This window comes from Vulpes vulpes, chromosome 4, assembly GCF_048418805.1.
Source record: "Vulpes vulpes isolate BD-2025 chromosome 4, VulVul3, whole genome shotgun sequence".
NCBI classification, from domain to species: Eukaryota; Metazoa; Chordata; class Mammalia; order Carnivora; family Canidae; genus Vulpes; species Vulpes vulpes.
In genome coordinates, this window is record NC_132783.1 from 12,285,412 (window position 1) to 12,297,979 (window position 12,568).

Consider the following 12,568-nt stretch of genomic DNA (forward strand, 5'->3'; position numbering starts at 1 on the left):
TAAATTATATATTTTTTCTTTAGCTTTTTAGCTCCTCTTATTATTGAGTATGATAAGCATCTGGAAGAGCTAAATGGACAGCTGAAGTATTACAAGGTATGAAATCAGTTAACAAGCTTTTTATAATATTTTACTATTAAAAATACATTCTTTTCAAAAACATGGATGAGGAATAAAATATTTAGGCATAACTGATCAATTCTTGGCTGTTGATAAGAGAGAGCGTGTGTGTGTGTGTGTGTGTGTGTGTGTGTTTAAAGACTATGTTCAAGTTTTTTTTTTTTTTAAATCCAGTGTTTCCTGGCTCCTGATATCTCCTTGAAACATCTCTTAGATGCTTGAAGCTCTTAAACTCATTATTTATATGCTTACGTCTTTACTTTTCTCCCAGGGAGACCCAAAACCATCTCATACTTTTAGACCTTTCTCTTTACCTTCTTTCTACCTGTATTTCCCACTTTTTGGAGAATGGAATTACCCCCTGAATTTCAAATATTATGTCCATCAGATTTTAGATGCATTTGATCAACTTCTAATATGAGCTTAAGCTGTGGCAGCTTTTGTCTGAAATCCTTAGTAATGAAGTTTTATTTTTAGGAGTGAAGAGAGAGAGGATGCATCTGAATCCTAGAATTTCTAAGATTAGGATATATAGCAGGCTCATGGGGAACAAGAATAATAGCACATTGTTCAAGATACAGTCTGAGATTCAATGATCTACATTTTTAGAATATACCTAATATTTGTAATCTGTTTCTTTGATTTTAAATTTTTTTTTTTTTTATTTTAAATTTTTTTAGTATTTTCCTCCCAAACTTTGACCTTTCTGATTGTTAGATAACCATACAAAAGAAGCATTTGTTAAAGAGATAACTTTGACCTTTCTGATTGTTGGATAACCATAAAAAGAAGCATTTGTTAGAGATACTATAGATCTCAAGCTAAGCCCACCAAGAGGTAATAAACTTCCTTTTCTAGAGTTTGAATATACTCATCATTGTGTTTGCTTTAGATACAAATCCCTGGATCAGTTCAGTTTGGTAGCAAGGTTGATTTAATGTAATGCAAATGAAAAAAAGTATAGCAATGTTATATAAAAACAACACCTTAAGAATGGGGCTATACAAGTGGCAGATACTAAGAACTTTATCTACACCTCTTTGTCTTTTCTCTTCATGCAGGGACAAGAAATCCTACCATATATTTTGAAGTCTAGTGCATAATAAGCCCTCAATTTTTGATGAGTGAATGAAAACCAGGGCTTATTAGAACAAGATGACTAGTTTTAGCTAAACAATCTATTTATAAATTAATGGATTGACTAAAAGGATTTTACTAAAAGAACACATAATGCTTCCATCTTCTAGAAATAAGTTAGGTTTTCTGTTGCATTTGAAATTATTTCTACTTTCATTTCCAGAGTTTATCCTCTAATATATAAATTTACGAAGTGATCCTATTAGACCCAACTTCAAAAACAAGCAGTTCTTTAAATTGCAGTTCCTATTTTAAGTTAATTAGGTATTTTCCTGGCTTTTACTATGAGCTTTTTTTTTAGCCTGTGGTCATTTAAGTTTGAACCGACCATAGTAATGTCTTTTAATCTTTCCAATTGACAATTAAAGAGCAACAGAAAGCTGTCTTCTGTACAAAATGGCATTTTGCTTTTATTTTTAGGGCTAGTGAGTTTACAGTTTCTGCTGAATTCACTCAGAATTGCCATAATGACATATAGTGTGATTGGTATAAAATGGGATAACTAGTTATCTTGAATTCCACTTCTAAATTTTTAATTTTTTATAATCTGATTCATACATCTCTTTAATCAACTATTTTACTAAGGTGTTTAGCTTCATTTTCCCATTTAGCATTCTCAATCTAAGAGTGATTACTGAATTAATTACAAGAGAGAGAAAACGGTACCAGAAAGCCCAAGTGTCTATAAGAGTAGTTGCTACTTTTAGAAAGAAAGATGCGGACAGATACATCTAAGAACAATTGCTCACATAGATATTACTGATTAGAACTAGTTCTTAGGATTTATTGACCTAGTAAAAAAATAGTGTATCTTGAGAGCAAGAAAAGTATTGCTATAATTCTCTATATGAAAGATTTCCTTCTGAAGATGTAAATAGTAAGGGGAAATTTGATATGAGAGAGGTACTGCTGAGATTGTTTCCCTCCAACTATTAAATATTCTGAAATATTTTGCAGTAAAGAATCTTTAATGTGCCCATAATGATTCACCCTTAATCCTATCTATTATTTATATATAGATACATATTCTAATTATTTGAGTAATTTGAGTGAATATTTTTTAAGATCACTGATATTTTTGCAAATTTTAAGATCAGTTTTTTTTATTTATTTTTTATTTTTTTAGATCAGTTTTTTTTTTAATGATAAAATGAGGATAATTACTACAATAAAGTCCAGACCTCCTAATTAGCATGTCATTCAAGATCTGTTGCCTCCCTTTCCAGTTTTCTTTCACTGCATCATCGCTTAATGTGTGGTCACTTCTCAATTATCTGATAGTGAATGCACTCATTTTGGTTTAATTGTGATCCATTCACAGCAGGGACCTGGGAAAGGTTCACCTTTCCCAAAGCTAGCTTTATATTTAGAGCTGGCTGTTACTGATTTCCTAGATCAAGCTGCCATGAGCTTCTCTGGTTGCAAGGGAGACAAGAGGGGCTTGGAGCATTGCCTGTCCCACCCTTCCCTTGCCAGGTTCACTCCAGGCTTGGCTCCTCTAGTTTCGCTGACGATACCCATGTAAGACTAATGAACATATTATGAGTTGATGGCAGTTTTGTTTTAAGTGCAATTTTACATGGCCTCCTTCCAGGTCTCCCCTTGCCCATTTACTCTTATTAGGAGCTGACAACTATGCCTGTGTTCTAATATTTTTTACCTCTTTATTTTTTTTTTTTTATAATTTTTATTTATTTATGATAGGCACACAGTGAGAGAGAGAGAGGCAGAGACACAGGCAGAGGGAGAAGCAGGCTCCATGCACCGGGACCCCGACGTGGGACTTGATCCCGGGTCTCCAGGATCGTGCCCTGGGCCAAAGGCAGGCGCTAAACCGCTGCGCCACCCAGGGATCCCACCCCTTTACTTTTTATACATATTTCTCCCTACCTGAAATGCCTTTTCTTTCCTGTTGAAATTTTACAGTCCCTTTATCTCTTCAGAGAATTAAAAAAAAAATCTTACCAATCTAATTCTCTTTACAGTATATATTTTATTCTCATTTGTATTTTAATTAGTGATTCTTTCCCCTTTTTTTCCATTTTTCCTATTGAAGTATATGTTAGTGATGATATAGGTTTATCATAGCAACCTTATATAGTATGGAAAATTTAGATCATTAATAAAGGTGATGAATAAAAAACTGAATTACTACTAAAGAAGATCTCTATTTTCTTTTTTGCCATTAACATTTTTCTTTTTCTAATACAAGCTCTTATATGAGCTTCAACTAAACTAAAGTGAATTAAGAATACATTCAGGGTATGGGGATCATCTGGTATTTGTTATAGCGACATGCCGAGGAGTATCTCTTATCTGTTTTTTTGTAAACATCTATAAATCATAGGGATTGCATTTGTAAATATTCCTCAATGTGTCATATAAATATTTTTCTTTATTTCAAAATGAATATTTTATTATGTTCTGTGTAAAAACATCCATATATTCTAGTGCTTATTAGAAATAAAGAATCTTTGTTTCTTATCAATAAACTAGTGCCATAGAATCCAACTGCTTGCATAGGAATGGATTACTTAATGGAGACCTGACTGCAAAATGTATCACTACAACCATATTTTAATCTTTCAGAAACAGATGGGCGAGATGAAACTACAATTTGAAAATGTCATCAAGGAAAATGAAAGGTAGATCAGTGAACTATTGATTATTTTATTGTTATCCTAAGTAACTTTGTTGTTATTTGATATTTTATTCATTAAGTATACTGGTTATGAGTGCAGACTCTGGAGCCTGATTTCCTTTTTGACTCCTAGGTCCATTACTTACTTACTAGCTATGCAACCTTAGACGTTACTTCATCTCTTTGTGCTTTAGTTTTCTCATCTATGAGTTGAAGATAAGAACTTATTTCATAAGGCTAACTGTAGGGGAAAACAGGGTATATAATAAACATTTTATAAATATTAGTATCATTAATAGCATAGTTATTTTAATCACATATGTTATGAAACATAGTCAAAACAAAAACTGTCAACCCACCATCCAGTTAAGAGCTAAAAATTTTACCAATACTGGAACGTCTACCCATGTTTTCCTTCACTGTCCCATTCTTCTCCTTCCCTCTGCCGGAGATTAACATTTTCTTGTATTTTGTTTTTATCATTCTTTGCTTTTTAAATTTTTTAGCAAGTGTCTGTACCCCTAACAATATATTATTCAGTTTTGTATTTCTTTAAACTATATAAAAATCGTATCATTTAGTCTTCTGGAATTTACGTTTCTAAAAAATATCATTCAACAAACAAGTACAAGAGTTTCAAGGGATAATGTTGCTGGGTTACAGATTATATGAATATTCAGTTTTATGATATAATACCAGCTTAATTTCCAAAGTGACTATACCAATTTCCATTCCCACCTGTGATATTTATGAGTTTTTATTGATCTGTATGTTTTTATCACTTATTCTTGCCACTTTTCATAACTTTTGTTAAGTCCTTTTTTTAAAGATTTTATTTATCTATTCATGAGAGACACACAGAGAGAGAGATATAGGCAGAGGGAGAAGCAGGCTCCATGCAGGGAGCCCGATGTGGGATAGGATCCCAGGACTCCAAGATCACACCCTGAGCCAAAGGGCAGACAGCCATCCACTGCGCCATCCAGGCATCCCTGTTATTTTTAAGTCTTAAAATGGTTTTTCATTGTTCCAAGTTAACATTTCCCTGAATACTAATATGGCTAGCCATTTTTCATGTTTATTTACCCATGTGACTTTCTTTTCTCATTAAATGCTGTTCATTTCTTTTACCATTTTCTTTTTTTTCTTTTTCCCATTTTCTGTTTACCTTTTTCTTTTAAAGTTGTCAATGTACTTTATATACTCTGTATTCTGAATATTTGGTGATGTGCCAGTCTTTCTTATCAATGCATTAACAATACGGTAAACAGTAACCTTTATAGAAATTTCAGATAGGAAGAGATTTAGTCACTTACGTGTATGTACTAGTAGATCCCTGGTTTTAGGTCATTACTTAGGGGCTATGATCTTGAGGTCAGGAATTTATAGTGCTGCCACCATCTCTGTTGCTACTCCTACAGCATCCTTTCCATAAAGCTGGAGACTTGCATTGGAAAGTGAGGCACAGGATATTGACTGTAAGAGACCCTCATGTCTATCCAGTTTTGATTGCTATCTGTCATACCAGTAGAAAAATATTCTCAGCTCACTTCTGTTTTCCATATCCCCCTCAAGTAAGCACTGGTGAAACTTTAATTCCACCCACAACTCCAGCTATAAGAATCTCTGAGAAATGTAGTTTTAGACTTTCAACCACTGTTCTAGAGGCTGAATATAAAAGGGATGAGAATGAGTAATGTTACTACAGTCCCATACAAACATGCTAGGCAATAGGTGTTTCATTTATCTGTTCCCAGGTTATGATACTCATTAAATGAAAAGAATTTTGTTTTGTTCTTAAGGTGGTTGAATCTATCCATCATTTCTCTTATGGTTGTTATTGTTTGTGTCTCTAGCAAATGTCAGCCTGTGATCTTAAGATCTCATATTTTTGGCTAAAAATGTTTAAAGTTTCTTTCTATCACAAGTTTCTTAACTTTAACTTTTAAAGATAATGCAGCTGGGCTGAAATCTGATACATCTTTTGTTGTTGACTTGTATACCTAGAACAAAAAGTAATGAAATTAATTTTAGTTCTAAATTCATTTAAAGCATGGGCTCATTTAAAGCTAGCATTCTTTTGTTTGCATTTAGCTGTGTTATATAGCAGTTTCCTTTTTTTTGTTGTTGTTGATTTATCTTAGTGCAATACATGCTCTAGAACTCTAGAATTCCCATGGAATTTATGTCTTGCTTGTGACATTTTGTCACCTCCTCCCTCCCATTTGAAAAAAATATGTTTCACTATTTCTCATCTCTTCTAATTTCTGAAAGCTTCATATGTTTATGCTACCAACGTTGGCTAAAGTGTAAAATAAATCTTTTAATTGGGTTTTCAGTTTTTCTTATTTGTTTTTCCTCCTGGAAAAGTTTTTCTAACTTTAACTTTTTTATGATTTACTGTTCTTTCTCCAAAAAATTATTAAGCTATGCTATTCCCTTTTGTTGTTTTTTGTTTTTATTGAAGTTCGATTTGCCAACATACAGTATAACACCTAGTGCTCATCCCATCAAGTGCCCTCTTCAGTGCCCATCACCCAGTTACCCCAGCCCCCCACCCATCCACCTCCCCTTCCACTACCCCTTGTTCGTTTCCCAGAGTTAGGAGTCTCTCATGTTTTGTCTCCCTCTCTAATTTTTCCCACTTATTTTCCCTCCTTTCCCTTATAATCCCTTTCACAATTTCTTCTATTCCCCGTATGAGTGAAACCATATGGTTGTTGATTGTCCTTCTCCGATTGACTTAATTCATTCAGCATAATTCCCTCCAGTTCATCCACATCGAAGTAAATGATGGGTATTCGTCCTCTCTAATGGCTGAGTATTCCATTGTGTATATATATACACATCTTCTTTATCCATTCATCTGTCGAAGGACACTGAGGCTCCTTCTATGGTTTGGCTATTGTGGACATTGCTCCTCTAAACATTGGGGTGCAGGTGTCCTGACGTTTCACTACATCTGTATCTTTGAGGTAAATCCCCAGCAGTGTAATTGCTGGGTCATAGGGTAGCTCTATTTTTAACTCTTGAGGAACCTCCACACAGTTTTCCAGAGTGGCTGTACCAGTTCACATTCCCACCAACAGTGCAAGAGGGTTCCCCTTTCTCCACATCCTCTCCAACATTTGTTGTTTCCTGTCTTGTTAATTTTCCCCATTCTCACTGGTGTGAGGTGGTATCTCATTGTGGTTTTGATTTGTATTTCCCTGATGGCCAGTGATGCAGAGCATTTTCTCATGTACTTGTTGGCCATGTGTATGTCTTCTTCCTCTGTGAGATTTCTCTTCATGTCTTTTGCCCATTTCATGATTGGATTGTTTGTTTCTTTGCTGTTGAGTTTAACAAGTTCTTCATAGACCTTGGATACTAGCCCTTTATCTGATAGATCATTTGCAAATATCTTCTCCCATTCTGTAGGTTGTCTTTTAGTTTTGTTGACTGTTTCTTTTGCTGTGCAGAAGCTTTTTATCCTGATTAAGTTCCAGTAGTTCGGGCAGCCCCGGTGGTGCAGCGGTTTAGCGCTGCCTGTAGCCTGGGGTGTGATCCTGGAGACCTGGGATCGAGTCCCACGTTGGGCTTCCTGTATGGAGCCTGCTTCTCCCTCTGCCTGTGTCTCTGCCCCCTCTCTGTCTCTTTATGAATAAATAAAATCTAAAAAAAAAAAAAAGAAAAAAAAGTTCCAGTAGTTCATTTTTGCTTTTGTTTCCCTTGCCTTCATAGATGTATCTTGCAAGAAGTTGCTGTGGCCAAATTCAAAAAGGGTGTTGCCTGTGTTCTCCAGGATTTTGATGGATTCTTGTCTCACATTTAGATCTTTCATCCATTTTGAGTTTATCATTTATTAAATAGACTCTCCTTTTTCCAGTGCATAGTCTTTCCTGCTTTGTTAAATATTAGTGACCACAGAGTTGAGGACCAATTTCTGGATTCTCTATACTGTTCCATTGATCTGTGTGTTTGTTTTGTGCCAGGACCACACTGTCTTGATGATCACTGTCTTTGATCAACCTGAAATCTGGCATTGTGATACCCCAGCTATGGTTTTCTTTTTCAATATTCTCCAGGCTATTCGCGGTCTTTTCTGATTCAATACAAATATTAAGATTATTTGTTCCAACTCTGTGAACAAAGTCCATGGTATTTTGTTAGGGTTTGCACTGAACATGTAAATTGCTCTAGGTAGCAGAGACATTTTTACAATACTTAATCTTCCAATCCATGAGCATGGAATGTTCTTCGATCTCTTTGTGTCTTCCTCAGTTTCTTTCAGAAGTGTTCTATAGTTTTTAGGGTATAGATCCTTTACTTCTTTGGTTAGGTTTATTCCTAGGAATCTTATGCTTTTGGATGCAATTGTAAATGGGATTAACTCCTTAATTTCTCTTTCTTCAGTCTCATTGTTGGTGTATAGAAATGCCACTGATTTCTGGGCATTGATTTTGTATCCTGTCACATTGCTGAATTGCTGTATGAGTTCTAGCAATCTTGGGGTGGAGTCTTTGGGGTTTTACAGTATCATGTCATCTGCGAAGAGGGAGAGTTTGACTTCCTCTTTGACAATTTGAATGCCTTTTATTTCTTTTTGTTGCCGGATTGCTGAGGCTAGGACTTCTAGTGCTATGTTGAATAGCAGTGGCGAGAGTGGACATCCCTATCGTGTTCCAGATCTTAGGGGAAAGGCTCTCAGTTTTTCCCCGTTGAGAATGATATTCATTGTGGGCTTTTCATTTATAGCTTTTAAGATATTGAAGAATATCCCCTCTGTTCCTACACTCTGAAGAGTTTTGATCAGGAATGGTTGCTATATTTTGTCAAATAGTTTCTCTGCATCTATTGAGAGGGTCATATGGTTCTTGTTTTTTCTCTTGTTGATGTGATCTATTACATTGATTGCTTTATGAGTGTTGAACCACCGTCTCAGGGATAAATCCTACTTGGTTACGATGGATGTATTGTTGGATCCTATGGGCTAATATCTTGTTGAGAATTTTTGCATCTGTGTTCATCAGGGATATTGGTCTGTAATTCTCCTTTTTGGTGGGGTCTTTGTCTTGTTTTGGAATCAAAGTAATGGTGGCCTCATCAAACGAGTTTGGAATATTCTATCTTTTTCTATCCTTCTGAATAGCTTTAGTAGAATAGGTATTATTTCTTCTTTAAATGTTTGATAGAATTCCCCTGGAAGCCAGCTGGCTCTGGACTTTTGTGTCTTGGGAGGTTTTTGATAACTGCTTAAATTTCCTTGCTGATTATTGGCCTGTTCAGGTTTTCTATTTCTTCCTGTTCCAATTTTGGTAATTAGTGGTTTTCCAGAAATGCGTCCATTTCTTCTAGATTGCCTAATTTATTGGTGTATAGCTGCTCATAATACGTTTTTAAAATCGTTTGTATTTCCTTGGTATTGTTTGTAATCTCTCCTCTTTCATTTGTGATTTTATTAATTTGAGTCTTTTCTCTTGTTTTTAATAAGGCTGGCTAGGGGTTTATCTACCTTATTAATTCTTTCAAAGAACCAACACCTGGTTCTGTTTATCTGTTCTACAGTTCTTCTGGTCTCTATTTCACTGAGTTCTCCTTGAATCTTTTTTATCTCTCTTCTGCTGGGTGTAGGTTTTATTTGCTGTTCTTTCTCCAATTCCTTTATTGTGAGGTTAGCTTTTGTATTTGAGTTTTTTCCAGTTTTTGGAGGAAGGCTTGTATTGCCAAATACTAATTTTTATTGTTTATTTTATTATTCAGGGTAGGGAAGATATTTGTTTCCTCCATAAGAGCCATTTTTCTTCTTTCATTCAACTCTGATTTTGTTTCAGTGTCAATGTGCTCATGGGAGATGAGTTGCCACCACAATCGTAAATGATAAGTCTTTTATTTAAACTAGTTTGAATTTCTTTTTACCAGGGATTGGTCTAGGAATGAACATGAGACCCTATTTTTAGCCAGTGATGTATAAGAGAAAGTCTGTTGTAGAGCTTCTGGTAAAACATTTTCTCCCTGATTGGGCAAAAAAGAAGAAGACAAGAAGAAAGCTTTACCCTCTTCTGGCTTCTTGTCATTTCAGAAAGTGATGTGTGCAGGGCACCTGGGTAGCTTAGTGGTTGAGTGTCTGCCTTTGGCTCAGATCGTGATCCTGGGGTCCTAGAATCAAGTCTTGCATGGGGTTCCCCATAGGGAAACTGCTTCTCCCTCTGCCTATGTCTGCTTTTTTCTCTGTGTCTCTCATGAGTAAATAAATAAAATCTTGAAAAAGAAAAAGAAAGAAGGAAGGGAGGGAGGGAGGGAGGGAGGGAGGGAGGGAAAGAAAAGTGTGAAGTTGGTATAGCCATTTTGTAACCATGTGGGGAGATATCAAGATTGAATGAAGGGAAAGATGAGAAACCCTGTGGTCTTTATTACATTATCAAACTGCTGAAACAAATCTGGAACCACTTACTCTTCCGATTTAATATTAGATGAGGTAATAAAATAGTCATTCATTTGTAAGTATTTATTAAGTACTTAGTAAGTGCCAGGCACCATTCAAGGAAAACAGTGATAAAAAAGACAAAAATGACCAGCCATCCTTGGGGCACCTGGGTGGCTCAGTTGGTTAAGCATCTAACTCTTGATTTCAACTCAGGTCATGATATCAGTGTCCTAGGATTGACTCTCAAGTTGGGCTCCCTGCTCAGTGGGGAGCTTGTTTGTCCCTCTGTTCCTCTGCCTCTTCCCCCACTAGTGTGTGCACGTGCTCTCTCACTCTCAAAGAAATAATAAATCTTTTTTTTTAAGTGGCCATCCTTATTTTTTGTTAGTCATTTTATTACTTACAGCCAAAATATACTGATAGACTTACTTGCATCTGTCAGAGATTCATAAACTACAGCCTGTGGACCAAATTTGGCCTCTTATCTCTTTTTGTAAATAAAAGTTTTTTGACTCACAGCCACACTCATTCATTGATATGTTGTCCATGTTAGATACTGCTGTTCTTGTGCTACTTGAGGTGCTGTGGGGAAGACCATCCCAAAAGTCTACCAAAATCCTAAGCTTTATAAAGTTTTAAGTTTCTAATTTTTTTTTTTAAATTTTTATTTATTTATGATAGTCACAGAGAGAGAGAGAGAGGCAGAGACACAGGCAGAGGGAGAAGCAGGCTCCATGCACCGGGAGCCTGATGTGGGATTCGATCCCGGGTCTCCAGGATCGCGCCCTGGGCCAAAGGCAGGCGCCAAACCGCTGCGCCACCCAGGGATCCCAAGTTTTAAGTTTCTACTTCAAATCTTGTATAAAGCCAGAGCTACCCTGATTTCTCTATGTCTCTGTTTATAACTTTGTTTTTGTTCTGATTACTAGTCTCTAGTCACACCAGCCTTCTTATTTAGCTTCCTTAAATCTGGCAAACCAGTTTCCCCTGAAGACCTTACTGATTTCTTCTGCCTAGAGTGCTCTTCTCCAGACCACACGGTACTGTCTCCTTCCCTTTGTTCAGATCTTTTATCAGGAAAGCATTCCCTGACTACATTATCTAGCTATTTCCACTCTCGTCTTTCTTTTTTCTATAATACAATTTTATTTATGGCACTTATTTCTATTTGAAGTTATTTGCTTGCTTATTTGTCTTACCTACTAGAATGTATCCTTCATGAGAACAAGGCCCTTGTCTATTCTTACTTAACTGCTTTATACCTACTACCATCAAATAGTGCTCTTCTATGCATAAACCATATAAGTATAATTCTTTATAATTTTGAGTTTCAGTTTCTCTAAAAAGTAAAAACTTAGAGATCTTTTTGATCTCCTTTTGACCTTGTGACTTTATAATTTTTCTGACTTTTTGTAGTTACCTTTAATTCAGTAGCAATTCTTTAATGACTCATCTTTATTGAGCCTTTCATTTTCAATTTAGGTTTCATGGGAAAAAACAACTCTTTTATACTCTAATTTTACCACTTTGGGTCATATGTAATTGTGCAATCATAATAACAGGTTCGTGCAGCTATGATATAGATTGACTGTTCCAACCTCTTTTTAATATGCCTTCCTGTACTAAAGAAGCTGGAAACTGAAAACTAGCTCATGATGTGAATTAGGTTCTACTAATAAGTGCTTGTAAGATACCTAAATTAGGAGATAAGTAGGAGGAGAAGCAGTATCTGAGGATCTATTTTTATGACTGAGAACTAACGAGTATAGTGTGGCTCTAGAGTTGATAATTCTGGGTAGCCACTTCTATCAAAGCTAAGGCAGGGTTCCTGGAGGCAATAGCTCTCTGACAGTAACATCCTAATTCCAGGATCTCAGATAAAAAGGTGTGATCTTGGAACCAGTAGTTAGTATAGTTGCTTCCTGATTGTCTAGCTTCGTAACTCTGGTCTGTGTATCAGTTCTTTTAGCAGATCAGTTTTGTAATTAGCTAAACCAGTAAGATTAACTTTTTTAGAAGTTGCACTAAAAAGCAGAGAGCAACTAATCAGTGTTGACAGCAGAAGAAATGAGTGCTACTAGTTGATAATGATAACACTGTCTACCTCCACAAAGCTTTATATGATTTCTCTTCTTACTCTCAAGCCATTCAAAATGATGGAACTTTCTTCTTTTTATTTTTCCAAGACTCTTGCATTTTGACTTAATTATTGTATATTTGAATAAGTACAACTAGAACCAGAAGTCCTATTATCTTGTATTAAT

At 35.7% G+C, this 12,568-nt stretch overlaps 1 protein-coding gene across 3 annotated transcripts in view; it reads left to right on the top strand.

The window, feature by feature from the left end:
• Window positions 1-12,568, top strand: part of SCLT1 (sodium channel and clathrin linker 1) — a 173,551-nt gene that overhangs the window by 22,277 nt on the left and 138,706 nt on the right. For all 3 annotated transcript variants that reach the window (XM_026014287.2, XM_072755263.1, XM_026014288.2), the window contains exons 4-5: window positions 24-96; window positions 3,847-3,902. In XM_026014287.2, the coding sequence (XP_025870072.2) occupies window positions 24-96; window positions 3,847-3,902 (129 nt within the window). The remainder of the gene's footprint in view (window positions 1-23; window positions 97-3,846; window positions 3,903-12,568) is intronic.